This window comes from Melospiza georgiana, chromosome 14 (genome assembly GCF_028018845.1).
Source record: "Melospiza georgiana isolate bMelGeo1 chromosome 14, bMelGeo1.pri, whole genome shotgun sequence".
Classification (NCBI taxonomy): Eukaryota; Metazoa; Chordata; class Aves; order Passeriformes; family Passerellidae; genus Melospiza; species Melospiza georgiana.
The window spans coordinates 13033987-13057042 of NC_080443.1; the positions used below are offsets into that span (position 1 = coordinate 13033987).

Below are 23056 nucleotides of genomic sequence, written 5' to 3' on the forward strand. Positions count from 1 at the left end.
ATTCAAAGTAAAGTAGATAGAACAGTTTGAAATCCCTTACTAAATCACTACAAATAACCTGTGCTTAATTTACACAGGTTTATACCCTTATTTCCCTGAGGGGAACAAGCAGTGCAATGTTCTGAGTTTCTCCAGTACCTGCAGTGAGGAGGCGAAGCCGCAAACCTGAGGGGCCGGTTCCATCGCGCAGAACGTCGACGTTCTCAGCATACACATTCCCAAGGAAACAGCTGAGAGGCATCAAGGGAGCCCTGAAACCAATCAAACAAAATGTGCACAGGATTTGCTTCACCTTCAAATTTTCCTCTAACAAGCTGGTACCAGTTCACTGGAACAGAGCACATTAATTTTGACAAAGCCGCGTGTAACAGAGACTGAAGATTAAAAGTTTTATTAAACAGAAGGATCAGAAAGCATGGGGGAAAAGAAGAGGAACAAGTCAGCACTCAAATGCAAGATCTTTACCATTCATGAAAAAAACCAGCAAGTTTCAAAGACTCCAGGAATTAAGGAATTATAGAAACTGTACCTAGCCTTTGGATATCGCCTATGAGGAAATGTCAGCTCAGATTTCTCTCAGGGAAAATGAAATTGTGGAGTGTTTAGAGCTAACTTTCACCCAAATGCAGCAAAAGAGCTTTCTCTGTGATGCTCCCACTGCTCTTGGGAAGCTACTGCATAGCCCAAAACATGAAATCAGTTTGTGCAGGTACACCCAAGGTACCTGTGCTTCTTTACTTGGGAAGTTCTCAATTTAATTCAACACCAGCATTATTTTAGAAAATAATCACGGTCCCAAGTGAGATATTTTTAATTGAAAGGCATATTTTCTGTATATCAACTTGTATGTGCTCCCTAAAATTCCCTGTTCTTATGTTCCTCCTCTGGGTGAATGACAAGCTAGAAGTTGGGCTTTGAGCTCTCTCTTACACACACAACAGAGCCCCATGCAACAATGATGCTTTCACTAAAGCTCACCACATCACAGATGGGCACAGACAACAGCACTTTTCTCAAGTGCACTTATTTCTAATTAAGAGACAATGTCTGCATAAACTAAGCTCCCTCCCTTCTGAGCAGTGTTTATCTCCTGGCCTTAAAACTCAACTGTCTCTCTGAGAAAAATACCCTCTTATCAGTTTGGGTATTTCTAAGATTAGGGATCTTGGAATCCTAGAATGATTTGGGTTGGAAAGGACCCCAAAGAACACCAAATTCTAGCCCTCTGCCATGGACAGAGACTGCTTCCACTAGACCAGGTTGCTCAAAGCCCCATCTAGCCTGGCCTTTAAGATAATAAGCTCAGTCAGGTATCTGCAAATACATTGAACATATGACAGATTATGCATATGGCATAGTTTATTAATTTTGTTTCGTAAGAGAATTTAAGACTCTTAATAGGGCCCTGCCATGACATACATATTCTCAATACCCTACAAGCTTACAGACTGCCTACACGGAGTTTGATTTGCTTAAGAAGAGGTCATCAGCACAAACAAAATCTAGAGGAAGAATAGCCTTAACATGGTGTTACTAAATTCACAATGTTCCCTACTTTAATTCATTTTCAGGTCAATTGAACTTGCCTACTACAGCTGAACCAAGCTCATATTACAGGAACATAAATCAAACCAATGTTTCATTATAAGGGCTGAGGACAACACCTACAGAAATCCGAATTATCTAAAGGCATTCTGAAGATCCAAAGCGAACTAAAAAAATATACTATTCTATTTAGCAATGGCAAAGCACTAAATAAATGAGGGAAAGAGCAGGAGCAGCTGCACATACTTGGTGTCCTGCAGGCTGTTCCCATTGTAGATGTACATGCGTTTCACAGTCGCGCCGTGCGGGATTTGCAGAGAGGCCAGACCATGGGCAAAGTTAGGCTGGGGAAACACAAAATCACTCTTGTTATACACCACAGCAGACACCTCAGCTTCAGAAGACACTTTCAGAGACTTCAGGTCAGAAACTGCTTTAGAGATGCTGTATATGCTTACCAATTCAAGCAAGTCTCCAGCAAAAGACAAGGGGGCAAAATAACAGAAAAATCCAACCTTCTAGGTGGTGTTTCTATTCCACCACTCCTGGATTCCTGAGCTGGGGTGAAACACTCAGCATGTTCATTCATCAAAAGATGCCACTAGTCTGACAATTAGTCACTGTGTGAACTGAGAATTCAAGTCTTTCCTTGGTTTCATCATGGGCAGCTAGCAATTTTCAAGTATTTGTACTGATACACTGTCGTATTTAAGAAATCATCTCTCTTAAAGGAAAACTTCCCTTTTTTGTCTCCCACTGCATTAATTTCTGACCTTTAACATTTTTGCTGGTTCCCAAGATGCTTTATCTGATGAACAGAAACTTGTTCATTAAATAGATTTTCCATTCTCCTTATCACCACATTCTTACACATACTGTTTTGACAGGGATTTGAGTGCTCTCATCAAATAGAAAGCATGTTAAGGAAGTCAGATTGACTGCACTAGAAGAAGGAATTTCTTTCAATTCTGAATGTGACAGGACATTCAAGACCAGTAACATACTTTGCTGTCACCAGACAGAAAAAAACCCTATCTTTGTCACAAGCAGTCAACAAAAACAAGATGCACAATATGCAAACTATTACCTGGTCTACTTTAGCAGGCATCACATAAGGTAAACACACACAAAAAAAATTCTTAGGAAAAACATTAACCTAGAACAATAACTTTCAATGCTGTAGATATTAAGAAAGGAACCTCCATTACCCAGCAAATCTAGAGATGTCCCAATTTCAATTCTCATCCTGAATTTGCCCAGAATATTAATATCTTTTGCTTCTTAAAGAACATGAAACCTCAGATTATTGAAGCGAGCAAAGGTTTTCATGTTCTCCTCACCTGCAGCTTGTTTCCAGCTATACAATAAACTCCAAAGTTTTCTTCACAGTTTTTCCATTTCCATAAGCAGAAGATTATACTGCTTTGCTAAGTAGCTTAGCATTCTTATACCATCTTCCCTGAACTTGACAGATTCAAATTTGACTTCCCTCTGCAATCTTTTCTAATGTTCCTCTCTAAAAACTTTCACAAAGACTTGTCTTCCCTGTGGACTGTTTCATACTGCTATGTTTTCAAAACAATCCTACTTTTACCTGTTCCTGGGGAGACTTTGGCATTACACTCTTTGCAAAGAACATTTTACTAACCTCACTAGAGCAACTGAATGAGACACTTGGAGAATGCAAAATTACTTTTTCCATTGTTCCATCAGTTTGATTTTAACATCTTTTAGGTAGTCCTGCAAGGAGCAGGGAGTAGGTCTCAATGATGCTCCTACAGGTTCCTTCCAACTTGAGATATTTTATGATCTTTTCAAATCTTTGGTGAAACAATTTACTTCCTCAGTAGCTTGGCTATTTCATTCACCAATGCCCTGGGAACTCTTGCATGAAAAGAAGCAGGACTACTCTTTGTTGGGGCATTCTTTTTGTTTGCCTTATTAGGCTTCTATTCACCTTCCCATCTGAAACCCAACTGACCTTCACTGCTGCTGAACAATAACTTCCCCTGGTTACCCCCTGTGACATGTCAACCACAGCCACTAAAGCACTAAGCTGTGACAAAGAACATGTGTCACTATGTGGGTTGATTTCTTCTTTGTTTTGGTTCTTTATATGCTCCTTTATTTTAATGCTTTTTAACTGGTCAATGCAGATTATACAACTGAGAGCATTTCCATCTTCACACAAAGCAAGTTACACATACATTTTCATTAGTACAGAAGGAAACCACAGAGGACCTGATCTTGTTTCCACTTTAGATGGGAATTTCCAAAGATTTCAGAGAATGCAGTAATGCATTTAATTATTCAGTAACTCATCCAAACATTTGGTGAATATGCAAACAGGCATTACAAATAAAACTCATTCATTTGGCTTGCTAGAAGCACTCATACTGAAGGGCACTTAAAGAAGAAAATGTATTTTATGAAGTCTATCCTACTTTAGTTGCATAATCACTTCAATGAGATTTAAAAATATCTGATAAAAGAACAGCCTCCCAGTAGATTGCTTAATATTTATGTATTTGCATAGACAGCACTCATATTTTTAGACGACTCCTTTTACCAACAGAATTGCTAGTCCCAGTTCATGATGCAAGCAAAACCCCTAATCACACGCCTTTTGTCAACAGGAAGTAAATTTTTAACTTTGAGATGGTTACACAGCATTAATAAGAACACAACAGAGGAGTTCAATTCCTTCCAAATTACTGGTTTCTTTTGTTTGCAAAAGACAGCAAGACACCATGTAGGTGATACTCTGCAAGTACCATGGAGGCAAAAACACCATCCATTAACTAAGAATGATTGCTGACCTCGTATTTCGGGGTTTCAGTCCAGGAGTCCAACTGAAAAGAAAACGACAGTCCTCTGAAATTGAGGTGAAAGAGTTGCTCAGCTGAGTTATACACTAGAAGGGAAAAGAAAGTAAAAACACAGTTACCAAAATAATCTAAGACTTCTCCAGTTCGTATCTAACAGCATCTTCATCACCTCAATGAATCTCAGAATGCAGGAGGAACACAATTACACTGGACAGTAACAGTTTGCTTTTAATTTCATGCAGTAAAAATACAGCAATAAGAGAAACCATAGATTCATTGCAGTTGCCTCTGCAAGCCTGCAGGCACTAACCTATCCCTAACAATACAATTATACAACATGACACAATCAATTATACCTTAATATCTCTAAGGTAGTTTAAGTAGCCACTGTTGGTACAAAACAATTCTGTTCATTGTTATGTAAAACATTGTACAGTGTTAGCCAGAAAGGCTTTGAGAGAGATGTGCACAAACACTGATAACTTCCTCTTTCACACATGGAGAGTTCAAAGGAGAGCTCACCCTGTGACCTGCATTTCCACCTCTCTCCCCAGGAGGAGCTCCCATGCCCAGTCAGCTCCTGCATTCCCGGGTAACACTGACACACAGCCCAAGGAGGAAATGCTTCAGACACACAGGTCCTAGGCCATTTACAATGATAATTAAAAATAGCATCACCAGAAACAGCAGCCAGCCAGTCAGCTCCCACAAAGAGCAGTAATAAATTAGAGCACGCACAGACTTCCAGCTGTCACCACATCACGAGATGTCCTGATTCACTGCAATCAATTGCACAACATCAACTATGAAAACAATAAATGTCGTCCCAGCACTTACTCTAACAAGACACACTGTTTTCTGAGACTGTGGAAGGATTAAAAAACAATCCCAGAAGACTGAGAGCTTGGGAACTGTTTTAGGATTGATTTTATAAACTCCAACCTGTGCCCAGTAGCCACTGGGGGAACAGAGTGTTCTAGTAACACACAGGATCTGACAGCTTGAAAACACCAGAGGCTTAAAACAATAAAGAAACCCTCTAAAAGAGAAGCTGCTTTCTTCCACTTTACCAAAGGAATACCAAAGGCTCAAAATTCCTTTTTTTCTTACAATGTTATATTTAAAATGACATAGCATAGAGAGAAAATGCATATAAAGAAATATTTTATTCCCTCCCACAATGTCTTTCAAATGTTCAACTTAAAAGACGTACCCCAGGGTATCTGGACAATGCCAGGCCACCCAGGATAGAAAAATAATAGTTGAACAATAAGCATTAAACTTTCAAAAGTTATCATTTGCCTTTTCTACAGAATGTGCTGGCTAAGAGTCTTTTCCATGCTTGTCACTGAAAGGAAAACGTGTGGAGAGAGGGAAATGTTTTGATCGGCAGGAAAATTATACAAATCTCTCTCATGTGATAAATTATGATACATCTTTTCCAAAGCCCACAGCCAGCTGGAGAACTATTTTTCCCCTAGTCATGCCAAGTGTGATATCTGATTATACAAAGTGCATCAGTTCCCATCCCCTGCAATGTTTGTGGATGCTTGGGTTTAAAGGGCAAGGAATTTTTTTATTTTTGGGAAGTTCTCTCATGTCTCCCTCAAAACCATAGATCACAACCACATGACTGAACAAGGTAAGGATTTTTTGTACTATTATTTTAAATTTCTTTTTATTCACACAGGTACCCTGCTAATTCCATTCACAATTGCTGACAGAAGCAAAAAGACTGCTTCTTTTCTACTGCACTCTGGGTGGGGGATAGGGAGGAGGTTTGCCTTCCAGGAAGGCAGCAGAGTGTGACCAGCTGGGAAATATTTCTGTAGAGCTGACAGGACAAAACCACCAACAGCAGCAAGGCTGCAAAATGGACACAGCTTTACTAAAAGCAGAGGCAGATCCAGAAGTCAATTCTTTCTGGTATCAAGCACAAGACTTTTCTGGCATCTTAGGGGAAGGTGAAGTCAGAGTTAGAGAGCCAGAACACAGCAAGGCCTTTGGTAGGTGGGAAGGAGGACTTTTTCTTCTACCTTATGACTTGAGCCCAACCCCACAGCCCTGTGCTGAATGGCACTGGCACAAAGCCACATCCATGAGCACTCAGGACAGGATGTGGTTTCAATAGAGCCACTGGCAAAAGCAAGCCCTTCCCAGCAGGAGGTCAGGTCAGAAAATCATGGAAATGTGGGATAAAAATCTTGGCTTTGATGAAGCTGTTGACCTCCAAAGTGGTTGTATTTCAATAAGCCCCATGACAAAGATACTGCAATGTTTCAAACTACCATTAGCCAAAAAGTAATGAAGCTGATTGATTTTTCTGATGACTCTTCTTTTTTAAAACCACTGATCTGGCAAAACCAAAAATGCTCACTGAAGGTTGGTTTCAACACAAAACTGTTGCTAACCTTTTGAAATTTATTTTGAAACCAGCACTGTATCCTGTTGCAGGAAAGTTCTGCTGCAACTACCTTGGTTTTAAGTGAAAGACAACATTTTGATTGAAATTCCAGTGGAGGTTAGTTAACAGAGATAAAAAGCAAAATAAGTTTGAAGTGCTTGCATTGGGGGTTTGGAGGAGCATTAGCACAGAGGAGTAAAGGGATTGTTATATTCCTTTCATTCATGCAAGCTAGTATTTAGTGCTTTGGTCACATTAAGAGGAAGGTTTCTCCTCCCACCCCAGCTCCAATTTTTGTGGGACACAAAAACACCATCACCATCCTTCCCCCATGTTGAAAACCATTCTCCTTCTTCATACTGTTTCAGACAAGCCAAAGGAAAAAAAGAGTTATCAAAAACTTGAGTTGCATAATCCAGTTCAAACTGTTTGTGACAGGCAGCTTAATACAGAGCATTTAGTTCTGCTAAGTAGGCTGTTAATGGAAGAAGTATTTTCCAATGAGGAAACTTGAATAAGCAAAAGCACTAGTGAAATGGTAATAGAGGCCAGCATTTTAATAAATACATTTTCTTATCTACATGTCACTAGATGAAAAGATGTTATGAAAAACTATCACCAGATGAAGCAAGCATGCAAGTCTTCTTAATTGAGTATGACAGATGCACAAGATCTGCAAATTCAGCACAAGGACACGTGGTGCCAAACTATGTTTTTAAGTGCTTGCATACAATTTTATGCAGTAATAAAATATGCTATCACTATCACAGGCAAAGTTTATGGCTAGATATGTATTTTTACAGTTCATAATACCACAATTTTGGAAGTGCTCCACTTCCACATATTTGCAAATAAACCATAATCACAGAACAAATAAAAATTATAACCCACCCAGGATATGGAACCACTTTTACCCTTCTTTATTTCTACAGTGTCTTGTACATACCATTTCCATAATAAATCTAACCATAGATTTCAGAGCTCCCATCTAAGAGGAACTGTTAATGCCAGGACCAAAATTTAGAAAGCTTAATTTTGGTCCTTGGAGTATTACAGCTAGAAATGTTCCAAGCTTCATTTATCTCAATCTGATATTCATCTACTACTGCAGGCTTTTATGCAATAATACTGCTCTACCCACATGACCCTCCCCAGTTAATAAATCCTGTTCTGTAATGTGCAAGATTGTCTGCAGAGAGCAGAGACAAAGGCTGGATATGCAATCACCATCCATCACAAAGAACATTCGCCTGTTTGGGATCAGCCTGACTACTGCAAATGGACTGGCTTCAGCTAAAAATAGAAAATGAGGCTCTGAAAATGGTATCTTGACTATATGGAGGTGAAGTTCTTCCTTGTTGTGCCAGTTTGTGGCTTCATTTCTTGAAAGTTCACAGGCAGTTTAATTATGAAGTTCAAAAGCTTCTCCACCACCTTATTTTCATGGCCCAGAAACCCCCTGAAATCCACTCCTCGTTTTCATACATAAACCAGGAACTTACAGATGGTCTGGAAGCTGCAGAGAGGGGGAACAGCCAAGGGGCTGTGCAAGAGTCAGAGTGGGCTCAGCCAGGTGAAACAAACTTGTCCTGGTTCTGCTCCTGCTGCACATGGACTGAGTGCCCAGCTCCCCAGTGCCCCAGCAGAGGAGGGGGCTCAGGAGGTGTGAGCCAGTCACACACAGCTCATGTGTGCTCCTGCCCAGCAGGGGAATAACACACTCACAGAGCATGGAGACTGAGCAAACAGCCCTGGCTGCCCCTGCACAGAGAGCTGCTCAAGGGTCTGTGCTCATGGCACACACAATCCCTAAGGATGCTGGAGAGCTGACTGTGCACAGGGATGTGTAACAACAACAAAGATCACCATTTTCTGGTACTGGCACTTCAAAACAGATCATCAATGACATCTGAATACACCACTCTGTGCCAGTGACTCTCTGCCTCACCATTTCCCTTTTAAAAAGGAGCCACAAGTGAACTGACAATACATTTTAGATGATTTCCCAGCAGTAAGAATATGACTATTCTGGAACACAGCTGCAGATCATATGACAACAGAACTGCCTACACATTGTTCAAGGCAGACACACTGGAAAGGATTCCTAGAAAGAAGTCTGTCAGGCTAGGTGTGCTTCTCAGAAAGTTTTTGGCTTACCTCCTGGATGTGTTGCTCCAAATGACTGATCAATTTGTTCTATGGTTGGAGCAATTGCCTGAGAGTTAAAATGGACACCACTGAAAAAGAAAACAGAATTAATCTGCCTGAAGGAAGCCAAACAGATGCTACAAATATTTACTAATGGCAATTCCACATTTAAATTGTAAGAAGTCTCCAAGACTGAAGAGTAAACTGGTAATTTAACTGAGTGCCATGTTCAAGAAAGGATGATTATGCACACTCCTTCATGACAGCTATTTTTGATTTTTAAAATAATTGAAAAAATGAATTCAGGACTTAAAAATAGTGAGTAAAACCAGCCACTCTAACCAAGAGGAAATCATGGGAGGTCTTAAACCACTTACCAATATTTTAACTTCACCTTAGTCAAGTCATAAACTTCAATCACCTGAAACACAGGAAACAGAAACATTGCTACAGTTCAGACACTTGCAAATCATTACAGAGATAAATCCTTGTCAAAGGGCAAGACTAGCTAGTGCTGCTTGCTCCCCTCCTTACAGAACTCTGCCATGATAAACCATAGTGTCAGAGATCAAACTCAAAAACTGACTCAACAACTGCACATCTGAAATAAGGCCTGAACACCCCTGGGTTCAGGAGAGAACCCCCATGTCCCATGTACATCAGCACTGCCTGCAGGAAGAAATCCTGTCACTGGCACATCAGGATCTTGATTTCTACAAAGTTTACTCAAACAAATTGAAAGGAAAGCAACACCAAGGATTAGCTAATTAGGGAATCCTCTGATGAATGTCAGTGGGCCATTCCCTGGGTGCTCCTATGACCCTGAAGAATGCCTGTGAGGGCACAAAGGCCTCACACTGACTGCACTGCTGTAACTTTCCAGCTCTTCTAAAGTAAAAGATGAACACAGCAAGGCTTAGCAGTAATATCTCATTTCAATTATACTTTAGATATCTTGCAACTTCACCAAGCATTACAGAAGACAATCAGAAGAACAGCCCATAAGGTATCAGGGCAAGCAATATATCCAGTTCTGATATTCAGAAAATGCTTTAAACCTCACTGAATATTCCAAGGAGATTTCCTCTCTGCAGAAAATATAAGATATGGATCCTTTGCTCTGAATAATTACTGCAAACATGCATCTGACACTGATGTCATATGATTTTTATGACTGCCACTGGATTTTGAGGCTATACTGGGCTTTAAGCAGATGATTTTTGGCAAGTAGCCATGAAAAAACACAAGCTTCTTCCACCTTACATATGTGTTCCTGTGTTAGCAGGAAAAGAAAACACACACAGCTCATAACCACCATAAAGCAAAGGTAAAACATGCTTTTTGTTTTTTGTTTTGTATAATCCTCCAACAAATAACTGGCAGATTCTGGCAGGACACACTCTTCAGCAAGAGAATAAAGCAGAATTTCCCAGGGAGCTTGCTACCAAGTGTGGCTTTAAAGCCTAAAAATATCACCAGCTGAGAAGGAAGTCTTGGTTTTGGGAGATGCCCAGCAAATAACCCTAAATAAAACAACTTGCCATGTTTAAACCACTACCTCTATATATATTTAGGAAAAAAAAAAAATCAACATTTAATGGCATTTCAAAATATAAGCAACTAATAGGGCACAAAGCAAGTAACAAATTAACATTTTGGCAGAACCAACAAGACAACAAACATCCTTCTTCTTAATAAAATACACTTGGAATTATGCTTCTTGGAAAAACCTAGTTATCTAGTATTTTAATTCAAGTGCAGTTGACATGTCCAGATTTCCTTTACTGTTATTAAAGCCTATTAAAAAACAAAGGCTACTTTTATGAAAAGCTAGGACTGATTTTACTGTTTTTTTCAGTGCCCTTGCACATCTTTTCCCTCCACAAAATTTTTTCTGAAAATAGAGAGAACCAGCCCCACCCCAGATCTTGTTTTGCAGCCACTGCTGTGTGCACTGGGCACCCTCCTGAAGTTCTACCAAAACTGCACAGTGCAGGACAGAAGGATGAGCTGAACACCAGGAGCAGAGCACAGAGAACTGCAGGGGCACAAATGTGGTTCCCCCCAGGAGAAACACCCGACAGCAGCCAACAGGCACCAGTTTGCTAACAGACTCAAACAGATCAACTCAAATCAACATTTCTTTTTACCAACAGCAGGGGAATAAATGAGTAAAACATAGGAAAAATTAATGGCAAAGGATCTCATAAGTCATGAAAGTCATAATGAAGACTAGGCCAGAGCACTTGAAAAAAAATTCTTCTCTAAATTACAGCAGCTACACTGCCAAAAGGACCAGTGTGATTCTATGTGCAGAGAAGACCAAGGACTGCTCAGTGATGGGTTTACTACAAGTCAGAAGACAGTTGCTTTAAATGAGTAAAAGCTGATGTTTCCTCACACTCACTTTTTGATAATTACTACAAAGACTCACAAAAATGTTCAGGTGTCTGTTACCAGCAATAACAGACCAATGCTATGAAAGCCAACTCTGCCTCCACCTCAGAGGGAGGACACAGGAGATACCTTAATGCTAAAATTGCTTTCAGAACCTGGTCCTGGATCTACCAATTCACATCAGCAACATCTCCTGCAATGCTTTGGCTACTGAAGGTGTCTTTCTCCTTCTCCTTGAAAAAAGGGAGGAAACTTCTCAGGAATATTGCTGACTTTATTCCTGCACCAGCTTCCTTGGAATTGCCAAGATTTTCCATCTTAGGAGCCTATATTTCAATCTCTTTCACACTTTCATAGCAAGTGTGTACTAAAAAAACTACACAAAGAATAAAGGCCTCCTGATTTTTCCAGTTTTGCTGCTGCTGAGCAACACTGAAAACACAGTCACACCATCTTAAAAACAGGCATTACTTACTTTACACCTACTGTATCTTTTTACAAGTGCTGTTGCTCCCTTCTGAACTGATCCCATTGGATTTCTTCTAGAAAGCTTTCTGGACACTTACAAGTATGAGTTTTCATAGCCCTGTATGCATTTACACAGCTTGACTATTCATAGTTCAAACAAACAAACAGAAGTATCACTAGACCACTGAACCACAACAAAATAGAAGAGATTGTTTCAAAAATAAAAATAATACAGGAAAGACAAACTAAAAAACACATACCAGAAGAGTTTGGGGTTTCTATTTTTTTTTCTTTAAAACTACTTTTTAAACACAGGCAAGCATGGAAAAAAAAGCAAGAAATGCAGAAAGGCAAGAAAAGCTCCTGCTTGGTTCTTAGCACACTGGGTGTGACAAAATCAGACCCTCAGAAACTGGAGATGAAGATACATGGTATACATTACTTACAGCACCTCAAAAACACTACAGGATTGCAACATTGCCCAGAAAAGCCAACCAGCAAGCCATGTACTTGAAATCACTATGCCAACTTTTAATTCAGTCTCCTGCAGAATTACATCCAGTTAGAAAGATTCTGTACAGCTGACATTTTCAAGATATTATCTTAAAAACTGTGAGTCCACATACACAGTCTGAATAAGTAAATTCAAAAACTTGTAAAAAAAAAGAATACATTACAGAAAGATTTCATGAACAGAAACTACCATAAGGCAATTATAATTACAAACAGAAATTTGGGGGGGAAAGTGCTCAGTTGTCCCTCAGCTGAGCTCAATTTGAACCAAAAATTTTCTTCAAAATGTGTATTTTTATAATATATTTTAATAATATAAATATATTATATTATAATATATTTATATTATAAATAATATAATAATATTAAATTTTTATAATATAAAACTTTAGAAAAATACAAGCACACCATGGTGTTACAGCCTATTCTTAGAGAAATAAGTACTAATCTGAGTTGCTATTCAACAATTTGATATATATATATAAAGAGCCTGAGTTTCAGCTGATAGCACATGCTTCTCTCCTACAGTAATTTTTAGGATAAAGCAATGGCTGAACTTTGGAGAGGGGTATTTTTCTGCTGGTTTTATTTTGGATGTGAGTAAAGGGCAGAGGGCACCACCTCCCACTGTTCCAAACCCTGCAAGTATGGAGTTGAGCACCATATTCCAGACTTACCTAAACTGTAAGCATTCCATTTTTTAGCATCACACTTAACTCCACACTTCTGCTTTCACATGTCAAGCAGCACAGCAGTTAGAGCAGCTCACTCGCACCCAATTAGCCAAATCAACACCTAAACACTTCTGTCACACAGAAATTTACACCCACCAGGTGAGAACCAGTGACAATTATTCAGCACAGCTGGTCTGGCTGAAAGGACCAATCTGAATATCAAAGGTGTTACACACAGATATTTTAAAGGCTTCAGTTGAGAGGTTTTCAAAATTTTCTACCCATGTAGTCATAGCTCTACAGTTGCCCACTTTGTATGGATAAACAAACCCCTTCCATTACAAACACCTTGCAAGGATAAATGCCATGGGAAGGCAGTGACCAGCCTGCCTTTTGTTTTGCATCTTAACTACACCAAGCATCCTTGAGAGATGCAGATCAGCTCTTGGTCACCTAAAAGCACAAAAGCAGAACTGAAGACATCAATTGCAAGAATCAAAACCCATCCAGAACAAACTGAAGTCAGTGCAGGAGCCAGCTGCTCACCAGAGGCCTGGATGTGGTTTTCTGGGGGAATCACACACTCACAGCCAAACAAGCACTCTGCAAAACTACCTTAAATGAAAACCGTGAATAGGAGGAAGTTTAGCTTCATAAATAAAATGGCAGCCTCGATAAAGGAACAACCTGGGCAGGAAACAACACTGTCTGGTTTGCATTAATGATGATGTGATTTCAAACCCAAGGCTCAGCTTTAGTAAGGGCCTTGTGCATTTCTGTGCCACTCAAGATGGGTGAGGCCACACTGCACCACCACATTTCTGTGGCACTTGTACATCCCAGAGCACAGCTAAGGTGTCTTACTTCCAGAAACAAAGATTTAAATCTTAAACTGAAAAAATGCAGTTCATAATCACAGGAGAGCACTCCACTTAAGACAAATTAAATGTCTACAGGAGCCACTTATGCTCTGCTAAGTGTCAATACATCCCAGGGCTTTGGTGTGCATTGTCTGCTTGAAGGAGGAGTGTTTCATTACCTTAAGTCTCTGATTGAAAGCATCAAACAGCAGTTTGATTCCATCCTGAGTCAGGTTAAGGATGAGGTCATGGCTAAGAGGTGACTGTAAAAACAAAGAAAAAAGCTGTTAGGCTTCTAATTTCAAGACTTCTTTGTTAAGATATACATCACTGTAAAAGTATACATTGGTTACTTTAGAAAAACAAAACAACCTCAGAAAACAATCACTTGTTCAATGAATAAGCATAACTAAAATACATTTGACCAGATCTCTCAAACCTTCCATTTCCTTATGAAAATAAATAGAAGTCCCTGTATAATATCTGTGCCCTGCAAAAACTCCTAAGAGTACTTTGACCACTACTGTAAGTGGGGAAAAAAAACCCAGCAAAACTCAAAACAATACAAGTCCCAACTCCATTTAAAAAAAAAGAAAAACAAATAAAACCCCACCTTGAAAATTAACATTCCCAGTTTAGCATCAGAGATTTCATCATCCAGAGAGAGCCTCTGTTGAATTCTTGGTGCACAAAAACACCAAGGCTCACATCAGAGCCAGGGATGTGCTTGACAAAGAGATGGCTTTCCACTTCAAAAATCAAACTGTCACAGTCTTTTTTAGGCCTCAAAAGGAAGGCTTCAGACTCTCATGTTGTGAATTTAGGTTTCCTTAGTTACTGTGAATCATAACAACTAAAGGCTTAATTTGCAGTCTGCTGGAGTCAATAGGAGACATTCCTCTGGCTTTGCTGGTGTCTGTATAGGCTCTGCTGGGGAAGCTGCTCCTGCTCCACCAGGGCAGTGCACACAGACACAGCCACTTGGCCCCAGTTCAGCTTTTTGATCATGCACCATCTAAAGCACATTTGCTTCAAAATGCTCTATCCCCCACAGCTGTCTCAGAGGAGAATGGCAGGCAGGCAGCAAGATTCATGCCCTAGAACTGCACCAGGCAGTTTGCTAGCTAAAAAACAGAATGGGGATGGACAGCTGGGGCAAATAAAGGTTTCTAAAGTGGACAGCCACACCATACAGCCCTTTCATGAATAAACCATACGCTATCTTTGCTCTACTCAGAGGAGCTCTGAGGTTTGACTGCCAAAAGCCCAATTTTCATCTTCAATTTTCTCACATCACCACTGTCTTCTAGCCTTGATATTTTCTGAGCATTTCCATGTGCATGTCCCACCCCTCCCACAACCATGCAGCCAAGTAATCAGTTCCTAGACCTCACATCACTAAGTTAAAACAAGCCATGGGGCTTTCCATCCCCTGTGATGCAGATTTCCTGTTCCCCTGGGTCACTGCAGCAGCTTTTCCTGAAGCTGGTCCAGTTGGAGTCCATCTTTTCTGAACACCAGTGAGCTGCTGTGCCAACTCTGTCCTAAATGAAACTTCCACAACACGTCACACCCTGCCATCAACTGATGGCACCTCACTCTTGCTGACAAACCTTTATGGCTCTGTGCAGAACTGAAGCAACATTGCAACAGAACTACAAGCATGAGATAAAAAGGCCTAATGTTGATCATGGCAGTCATTTTCTAATCCCTTGTAAATCTAATTTAGAAAGGCTACAGATAGAGCAAAACAACCTTGTAATCTGGCATTCAAATACACCAGCTGAGTTGTTCTGCTATGGGATATGCTCTGCATTTCATTGGTTTCTAAATAGTTTCCATAAGGTTATTCCAAAATTAATGAGAGCATTACAAGTACTTTTGAGTGGATGGAAAAAAAAACCCCAAACATCTGAGGAAAAGCTTGATAATTAGTACAGCAAATAGCTTCTGTTCTATGCTGGTTTCTAATACATGGAAAGATTCAAGGGCACAAATTTAGTTCATGTGACTTTCAATACACAAAACAGAACCTCAAGTATGAAAGATGATGCCAAGAAGCAACAGGGAGAATCTTCCTGAAGGAAGCACCACAGATCTGCAGTTATACTGCTGATATACACAAAGATGCAGGAAAATCTTATCACTGAACAATCCCATCAACCACAATCCAGAGAAAAAAGCTCAGGAAAACACAGGCAATTATTTTAGGCAATTAGGCAACCCCACTTACACTGACCAAAAATGAGTTAAAATTCTTTTATTCACAGAAAAGGATTCATCAAGCTTTTTTGGCACAGTTTGGGCATCCCATTTATGTCAAGTTAAAGAGAGCACCATGGGCAGATCTAATTGCATTTAATTGCCATATAAATTTTTGAAAGGAAATACTCACTGCTGGAGTTCCAGGATCAGAAATTCAAATTTAGAGATGCAACAGCTTTAAATAACATTTGATCACAGTGCTCAAAGGCATTCTTTTACAAGGCAAAGAGGATAAACATGAAGGCTGTTCAGGTACAGTTTTATCAAGATAGAAGTTGTGCATGGCAAAGTTAATTTAGGGCTTTGAACCTTATAAGAACTGAGCTCTTTGTGCTCAGCTGCTAATGAAATGCATGACACTGTGCACAAGGGTGAGGACAGAGCCAGACAGTCAAATGCAGGCCCTGAGTGGTGTGTGAAAAAAACCAGCAGGCACTGAATTGCAATAATATACAGGAGAAAAAAATAATCACCAGAACAATTCCAGAAAGGTGGGAACGACTATTTTGTCAGATGATACAGCTGCTAAAACACCTTTAAAAAAAACCCTAAACCACTAAACCTGCCCTCTGCAGCCAGAATAGAAGTTTAGTGCACATAGTCAAGAACATTTTAACTTTCCAAGAGGTGCAAAAAACCAAGGAGTGGTACACCTCTGCTTACTAGCACTGAACCACTAATCCTTCTGTGATTCTACAATCTGAGTGGAACAGGGATCTCATCATTTATCTAAACAACTCTAGAGTAATTCAAATGCACTGTGGTAAGAAAAACTAAAACTGTCCAAAGAACACAAAACACAAGAAACATGCTCACTGCCAGACAGATGCTCCCATGCATTAATCACAAGGAGCCAGATTTGCAATTCAGTCATCAGAAAACCCATAAATCCACATGAAGTGAAAAAAAAATCATTTAGTAACATGAAATATGTATCCAGCACTGAACAGCAGAGTCAAGGTTGTTCTTAGCCATTCAGTACTCACTGCAAATGTACAAGGCCTGAGTCCTTGTTTGGATACAAACTAACATTGTACAGACTCTGCCTTTTTCCTGATGCAAAGAGCTGTAATTTGCAACATATGAATATCATCTTCTTGTTAACATGCATTGCACATAAAATATCTGGAGAGTCCCTTGAGACATCTGAGACTCCTTTGTCCTATCTCCCCTTACACTTCCATCAGAATAACACATTTTACTTGATCTAGCAGAAGGGTTTTACTGCTTGATGGAAGTCAAACATATCAGGAACTTACTGCTGAGTTATGAAGAATGACTAAAACATTTATAGCTGGCTCAAATCACTGCACCCAATTTCTGCAGACAAATTTGCAGATGCAGAGAAAAGGTGCAAAAGGTTTTTCATGGGGCTCATCACCACTGGACCAAACACAAGAGCAGAAAGTAATGAGTGATTCAGTTAAAATTGCAGCACCACTTCACAATGATAAAGTAAATAGACTAGAATTAAATTGTCCAGCTAATTACATAACATTTCATTTTTTAAAGGGAAAACAATGCCACTCCTCCATTGCATGTACAAAACTGACAGTCATTAAATCACTAAACTGCTGTGCTGAGGACTATTCCATCTGACAAGAAACTTTAAAAAGCTGCATCTCTCACAGGGTGGCAATAATTTGGTGTAGCTCGATTTCAAGCAGCCCCACAACTCTCCCAAAATGTACAAGAGCACAAAGGATGTTTTCATGGAGCATGAGGAGCCCTTCCTGGGCAGCCCATGCCTGCTCACCTGCTCGCTGTAGAGAACCTGGACGTTTTTGATAATGCGACAGTGTTTCTGAAGAATTGCTACAGCCTGAGCCAACGGCATTCCTGGAAATAAAAACAGGTTTTCTTCAGTGCAGACAGCAGTTAACAAAGGTTTTAACAGCAAGGTTACACATGAGCTAACCAAGCCACCATCAGCAAACACTGAGTTACAAAAGAAAGGTATGTGGTCAACAAACACGCTGACCTGACTCATGGTATCAGCACAGAGCTGGTGTTTGGAAACAGAAAAGTCATTGTTTATCCACCAGTTGTTAGGCATATATGAAAAAAAGGCTCTCTAGACACAAAATTAAACAGCAAAGTTCAAGCAGAAAGAGGAAGGAGCTTGCCACAGCCTGTGCAGAAAGTTTTCTGCTTTTTGGGGTCATCAATCCAATAACTGATACAATAACCTAAATTAAACTGCTCTAGAGCTGGCTAGGGCACTCCTACACATTCAACAGCTCCTGAAACACCTTTCATTACACTTTATCCACCCTGGTGGAGCACTGGGCACTCACACCAGACACACACAAACACTAACTCTGAGCCATGATTCTCCCCAAACCTCGGAGGCCACATTAGCTGCTGATATGGGTCTACTTGTGTCAAGGAAGAAACTTTATTTCTCACTTTAAAGACAGGATATACATACTAAAAATTTGGTTCAATTGAGGCAGTGCACTTACAGTCACTCAACCCCTCATACAATTTCAAGGGCTCTTTTTCTTTCCTTAGTGTGTATCTTATCTTTACAATTATATATTTTTGAAAGCAGAATGGAACAGCTGATTCTGCAGAAAAAATAGCACCACACCATCTCATCATTTATCACACTAAAAACCTTTGTTGCTTTTCCAAATGAAATGTGATCACATTCCTGGGTTCAAAGTAGGCATTTATAAAGTGAGGTTATGAGCTCATAATTGTGAAGTTTAATTTTCCTACTAACTGCTGCAAGTCAATTTAGATTTGTTATCTGACATTTTATTTCCATTCCTTGCCCTGTCCTTTTCTATTTCTAATTTTTAAATGTTAAGAAAGTTGGACTGATTAGGCATAATTTACCTCAGAAACTACATTTATTACATTCAAAACTTTTAGTTACTTGCTACACCAACCAAACTCAGACATTATGTCATGTCCTTTTAAACATTATCTACAGTATTAAAGTGAGAAAACTCTCTTTTCATATATATCTATTTATAACATACACACCTAGCTCACCACACTGCTTTAAAGTTATAATGGCATAACACAGAAAAAAAACCCCAAAAACACAATTTTCATTGTCGTACCCATATATTGCAGCTTTGCTGAAATGATGAAATCAAGTTTTGGTAAAACAGATGTACAGACTACAACTACAGTGATTCAATTTGCAAATACCACATACAAACCTGTCTGCCAAACTGGTTTTCACCTTAGCCCATAATCTTGGGACAATTTGGTTTGCAGCTAGGAATTATACATCAGTAGATGATATTAAATAAAAAAGAGTTATTAGTTTAATAACAATAATGAAATTGAAATGCAGAGCCACACAATAAAGCAGCACTGTTTCCTATTATCTAGGAAATAGCAGTTGCCTTGCAGTCTAGGCAGCAGAGTTTGAAGCTGACAGTTATTATGTATTAGATAATATTTTCAAAATGGAATAGAAACATGAACAGAAGCAAGAAGCTAAGATCAAAGATGCTGCTGTGGAAGTTCCACATTTCTCAGCCTAGCATAAAGTATGAATCCAGAAAAAAAAAGTAAGGTTGACTGAAGAGTACAAAACCCATGTTCTAAGTCAGTATTCATAAAATACCTGCAGAGCTAACAGCATGGGCTCAGTTAAAACATAAACCAGTGGCACAGGCTGACAGGACCCAGGGGCCAATGGTGGCAGCAGCCTGTGGGGATTCAGTCAGAAAGCACCCAGCCCAAGAAGTGCAGAAACACCAAGTTCACGTAAACTGATGCAATCCTGGGCTGCTAAGTGTGCAAACACATGGCTCATGTGACTCCCTTACTCACAGCTTTCTCAGGCTGCAAGCAAATGGACATGGACTGCCTTGGTTCAGTTTTCAGCCACTGAGAATCAGATTTGGCCAGACAGCTGCTTAGCAGAGCTACAGTGAGCAACCCAAATTCTCCAGGAACAGTTTACAGGACCCAAAATGTGTTGAACAGCCAGTATCCTCCCTTTGCCTCCATTTGCCTCTAGAACGTCAAAGGAGGAATAAAAAAAGGGGTAATTTTTCTCCAGTCTTCTCACACACAACATCCCCTTTTTCCTCAACATTCGTCAGCCTTTGCAGTCAAAGAGGAAAACAAAGAATTCTTTTTCCCTTGCTCACCAGTCAGGGGAATGGGGAAGCAAACATGGTTCCCAGCACATCAGACACCCAACCAAACTGAGCCACGGCAGTAATGGTCACAAAGACCAGTGCTGGGGCTCCTCTGTCACAGACCTTCCCTCTTCTAAATGCTGCAGTGATACAGGCAGTTCTCTCACATGCACTGGTCAGGAACATCATGGCCTGAAGCATCAGCCTATGCTAAGAGTGCGGGGCTTGAAGGGATGGGGATAGAGAAGTGAATAAAGATTAGGAGAAAAATGCAAGAAAATCTAAGATTAATCATAACACAATAAATATATATACCTGATACTGGGTAGGAAAAGTATAAAGCCCAAGAAAAATGCAAGTAAGCCTTAGAAAATATACATCTCAAACACTAATAATATAGCTATAGGCACTACAGAGTAAGTATTTAATTGTTCTCCTTTAAAAGAGCAGGAATGCAGCCCAAGAGGTGCAGTGGCACAGGTACCTAAACTCAGTCTCAGTTAAATTTTTCATGCTCCAGTCACACAGTGAGTCAACACTGGAGCCAGAAACAGAATCCAAAAAGTCATGTACAAAATTTTCCTGGCATTTCCCCTCAGTCATCTCCATTGTGGGCACAGAGCTGGAAGCCAGAGTCAGCAGCAGTTCAGGAATACTGCCATTAGTTCTGCTAAGAGCAGAGCTAAACAAACAACGAGTGGAGCAGGGCTGGCAGTGAGAGCCCCATTGACAGCAGCTCTGTCACAGGGACAACCCTCACACCCCACTGCTGCTGCTGCAGGACAGTCAAGGATCCTCAGAGCCAGGCAGCCTCCTGCTCTGCACCAGCAGGTCAGGCTAATTATATATTAGACACATCACGTGGGGGCTATGTTTACTCCAAGAAATACAGCTGAGTTTCTTCCTCTCACATCTATGCATGTGTGTGTTTGTGCATACACACAGAGACACTGGAAAACTTTAACCATGAGACTGCACTGACAGGCTTTCCTTGGGGTAAGGAAGAACATTTTCTCTTTCCTTTTCTTGTTTTGATATGGAGAATGGAGGGCAGCTGGCACTCTGTATTTATGCTGACAGTCAGGGTAGGCAGCTGGAGGTTGCCCTTCCCCAGGTAACACAGGCACTAAAGGATGGCAGAAGGTGACACAAGCTGAGAGCACAGGACATTCAGGGTACAAGGAGTTCCCCAGATTTCCAAGGGTGGGACCTGAGGTGCTATAATTAGCCTCCAAAAGCCACTGAGCCCTGTCTGTACCATCAAGTTGTACTTGACTGAGAGCACAGCAGCACAAACAGCGCTTTGTGTTCGATGGATTTCACATAAACAACCCCAAGGCACAGCACCACTCCTCAGGACCAGCCCAGTTCAGGGCAACTGTGTAATAGAGGCTTTAGGAACCCTCTGTGCCCTGGCTGCCACAGGTGACAGGAGCAGCAGCCCCAGTGAAACTCCAAGCAGGCACAGAGGGTGACACCAGGGCTCCTTTACACCCACCAAACCCTCACCACCATCACCTTCACACAGAGCTGCAGCAACGATGAAAAACGGAAATGAAAGAGGCCAACACACAGCCACCCAGCAAAGGGGACATCTACAGCACTTTCTGAGAGTTTTAAGTTTTCAACATCTGCTTGAAAACACAGGTTACCCAGAGAATCCACATCATCTCATTTAAGTGTCCTGCCTGAGCACCAAACAAATCTGCACCAGCTGAGGGAAAGTTCTTTCTCATCACAGTAACTACAGCAATAACTGGCAGGGAAGGACTACTCAGCAAGATGAAAAAATACAAGTGATTGGGGGGAAAAATACTTGTTATCCAACCCTGAGAAAATATCTCCGAAGTTTACTTTCTCCACTATTTCGCAACCCAACAGCGACACAAAGAAATTGTGAAACTCGACTCATGTTTATGAAGGGTTTGTACAGAAAAGCGCAGCAGTTGGAGCAAGTATCACCTGACACATATTCAGGTGACAATCAGCACATTCATGCTTCCTCTTTTCGGAGTTATTTAAAAGAATGACTAGTCTGCCACGGCAAGACAAAAGAAAGCAAACGAGCAGATGAAAGCACACAATCAGATAAACAAAGCACAAGTTGGCACGCAAAAGCTAAAGGTGAAACTATGAACAACAAGGAAATGCTTACAGCCCGTACTTTAGTATTTTTAGCCACAGCGAAAGGCGAGCTGTGCCTCTCGCTCCCTTTTTCTCCCCAACCCCCGAGAGCGCTGGGAGAGCCCCCCGGGGACCCGCAGAGCGCAGGCCGGGGGTAGAGCACACTTACCTAAGGTGAACTCCCATTGCTCGTTCCCCAGAGAGCGCTCGGGCACCACCTCCAGATCGAGCATTGGCTCCGGTAGCGCGGAGGCCGCGGGCTGGCACGGCGGTCACCGGGGCGCGGCGCCGGACCCCTGCGGAGGGACGCGGGAGGGAAGCGCCGGGGCAGCGGGCAGCCCGAGCCCGGCCCCGCCACCGCCCCCGGAGGGCACCGACCGGCCGCCCCCAGCCCCGGGGCAGCGCCGGCACCGCGCCGGGCTCCGGGGGAGGCGCAGCTCTGCTGCCGCCGCCGCCGCCGGCCGCCCCTCCCCGCCCCGCGGCCCCGCCGCCCGCGCCCCCCGCCCCGCCCGGTGCCGGAGCGCGAGCGTTGCGGCCCCGGCGCGGTCCCGGCGGGGCGGGGGAGCGGGCGCGGCGCCGCCGCTGGGCCCGGCCCGGCCTGAGGGGCCGGGGGGTTCCGACCCCCCCCGCGCCGCGGGGCCGCGACTCACCTCACTTGCGGCTGCTGAAAAAGTGCTTTGCAGCTGTCGTCAGGCGCGCCCGCGCGGGGGCGGGGAGA

General features: G+C 41.5%; 1 protein-coding gene across 3 annotated transcripts in view; it reads right to left on the reverse strand.

Moving 5' to 3' along the window:
* PHAF1 (phagosome assembly factor 1) overlaps window positions 1-23056 on the reverse strand; it is a 36441-nt gene extending 13385 nt beyond the window's left edge. For 2 of the 3 annotated variants that reach the window (XR_009115249.1, XM_058034310.1), the window contains exons 1-9: window positions 22989-23056; window positions 22508-22634; window positions 17859-17941; window positions 14017-14100; window positions 9303-9346; window positions 8935-9014; window positions 4365-4459; window positions 1792-1889; window positions 139-251 (exon numbers count right to left, since the gene is read on the reverse strand). Coding sequence is in view for 2 of the 3 variants with exons in the window: in XM_058034310.1 (XP_057890293.1) it covers window positions 139-251; window positions 1792-1889; window positions 4365-4459; window positions 8935-9014; window positions 9303-9346; window positions 14017-14100; window positions 17859-17941; window positions 22508-22571 (661 nt within the window). In the remaining variant the exon portion in view is untranslated. Of the gene's footprint in view, window positions 1-138; window positions 252-1791; window positions 1890-4364; window positions 4460-8934; window positions 9015-9302; window positions 9347-14016; window positions 14101-17858; window positions 17942-22507; window positions 22666-22988 lie in introns of those variants that run through there. The other variant, XM_058034311.1, reaches the window with a different exon arrangement.